We start from the raw sequence: 1,750 nt of genomic DNA on the forward strand, positions 1-1,750 counted from the left end.
TTGTTTTCAACGCAATAAGAGCTGGAATGAGAATGTAATAAGGAATTTTTCCATCTTTTTTAAACCCAAGTGAAAAATGTTTTGAAATCCGAGAAGGTAGGTATATCGGGTATTTCAATAATGCAAAATTGTTTGTTTTATTTTTATTTTTGGATTAGATCAACGAAAATATGGTTATGTCGATGCGTATCAAGAAGAGCACGTTGGAAGATGTAAGAGCACGGTTCAGTGCGAAAAAGCAAGAAGCGGAAGAGCGGAAAAAAAGTTACGATATTGAAGAGAGATTGAGAGAAATTCAAGAAGAAGTATTTGTTGGAATTAATTCTTCAGAATTGATTATTATTATTATTATTCTTTAATGAACTATTTTTTACTTGAGGAGAGGAAAATGGCCGAGTACAAGAAGCAAAAGCGATTGGAAAAGTCGAAAAGAAAACGTGCTGATTTGTCGGATGATGAAGATGATAAAAATGAATCCGATGTATCGAAACTGATGGGATTCAAATGTTTTGGAACTTCGAAGAAATAATGCTTTTTTTACTACCACGCACCATTGAATTAATTTTTATATGATGATAAATTATTGCTTCATAATTGTATTTATTTATGTATTATATTTTCACACCACATTCAGATGTTGTTGATTTGTGTAATAACGTGTGCAGTGGAATCTGTATTTTACTTTGAAAATATTTTTATATTTATTTCTTTGAAATATTGATTTTAGCGTTGGAATTTAGTAGAATGAATGCTTCATATTGGTTAGCAGCGACAGTGTTGTGTTTAACCTTTTTGCCACTCATCAATCCGCAGAAAACGAAGAAGGAACAGCTAGTATTTTAATATTTTTTCAAATGTGAAAAAATATATTTAAAAAAAAAATAATAAAGGAAAATTATAGAGTTTAGAGGAGAAGGTTACGTTCATGCAAGATTGGTTGGCAAAAAGATCCGTGCTTCGGTTGAACAATGCGAAATTCCAACAGTATGTCCGCTCGTCACCTCGTAATTATTCAGTAATTATTTTGCTGACATCACAAAGCAATAGACAATGTAGAATTTGCAGGTAAGTGTTTGGATGCTGGTGATTTATTTGGAATTGTTTGTTTTTTTTTAATTCAGATTATATCCTATTTAGCGTTGTGCAGGATGAATTCGAAGTGGTCGCGAGTTCATATCGTTTTACGAATATGAATTCCAAACGTTTGTATTTCGTTTTAGCAGACTATGAAGAAGCCGGTGAAGTTTTTCATACGGTTTGGAAAAAAAAATTAATTTTTTTCACTTTGCAATTATGAAATAATTTGTCCATTATTGTTGTGTTCGTTACAGCTCGGAATTAGCGCAATACCGATAATTTTGCATGTACCACCCCGCGGCAATTTGAAACGACAAGACAAGATGGATTTTCAACGGTGAGTTTGTGGTATTAAATTTCTTTTTTTTTGGGATTCTTTTTTGGACAGAGGGGAAATTTATTTACAGCAGTGGCATACAAGCCGAAGCGATTGCGAAATGGGTACACGAAAGAACTGACGTTGTGGTGAGTTGAAATTTTATTTGTTGGAAAAAAAATTATAATAATCACGATCATTATTACCGATGATGTTGTTAAGATCCCAGTGATGCGGCCGCCGAACTATGCCGGCCCGGTTGCTCTGTTTTTGCTCTTGATGTTGGTTGTGGACTTTTGTACATGAAGCGAAGCAGTTTGGACTTTTTGTACAATCGAAATCTTTGGGGGTTTCTCG

The 1,750-nt window shown here is 33.7% G+C and overlaps 2 protein-coding genes across 2 annotated transcripts; both read left to right on the forward strand.

Moving 5' to 3' along the window:
• Window positions 1–170: 170 nt before the first annotated feature.
• Tsp_13434 (zinc finger matrin-type protein 2) lies at window positions 171–529 on the forward strand. The gene is made up of 2 exons (XM_003369789.1): window positions 171–305; window positions 380–529. The coding sequence occupies exons 1-2, from the start codon at window positions 171–173 to the stop codon at window positions 527–529; spliced, it is 285 nt and encodes a 94-aa protein (XP_003369837.1).
• A 77-nt stretch (window positions 530–606) lies between these two features.
• Window positions 607–1,742, forward strand: Tsp_13435 (putative tumor suppressor candidate 3; the record flags this gene model as incomplete). Its single annotated transcript, XM_003369790.1, has 7 exons — window positions 607–657; window positions 744–834; window positions 902–1,004; window positions 1,138–1,243; window positions 1,332–1,414; window positions 1,485–1,546; window positions 1,616–1,742. Coding segments are annotated over exons 1-7 (623 nt in total), but the record flags the coding sequence as incomplete, so codon positions are not given.
• Window positions 1,743–1,750: the final 8 nt, after the last annotated feature.

This window comes from Trichinella spiralis (assembly GCF_000181795.1).
Source record: "Trichinella spiralis strain ISS 195 chromosome Unknown Scfld1503, whole genome shotgun sequence".
Taxonomy (NCBI): Eukaryota; Metazoa; Nematoda; class Enoplea; order Trichinellida; family Trichinellidae; genus Trichinella; species Trichinella spiralis.

What these genes read in the sequence shown, in the direction of transcription:
- Tsp_13434 (XM_003369789.1), top strand. Translation starts at nt 171, where the DNA reads ATGGTTATGTCGATGCGTATCAAGAAGAGCACGTTGGAAGATGTAAGA. An exon ending in TGAGAGAAATTCAAGAAGAA is followed by an intron (nt 306 to 379) that starts GTATTTGTTGGA and finishes TTTTTACTTGAG; the next exon opens with GAGAGGAAAATGGCCGAGTA.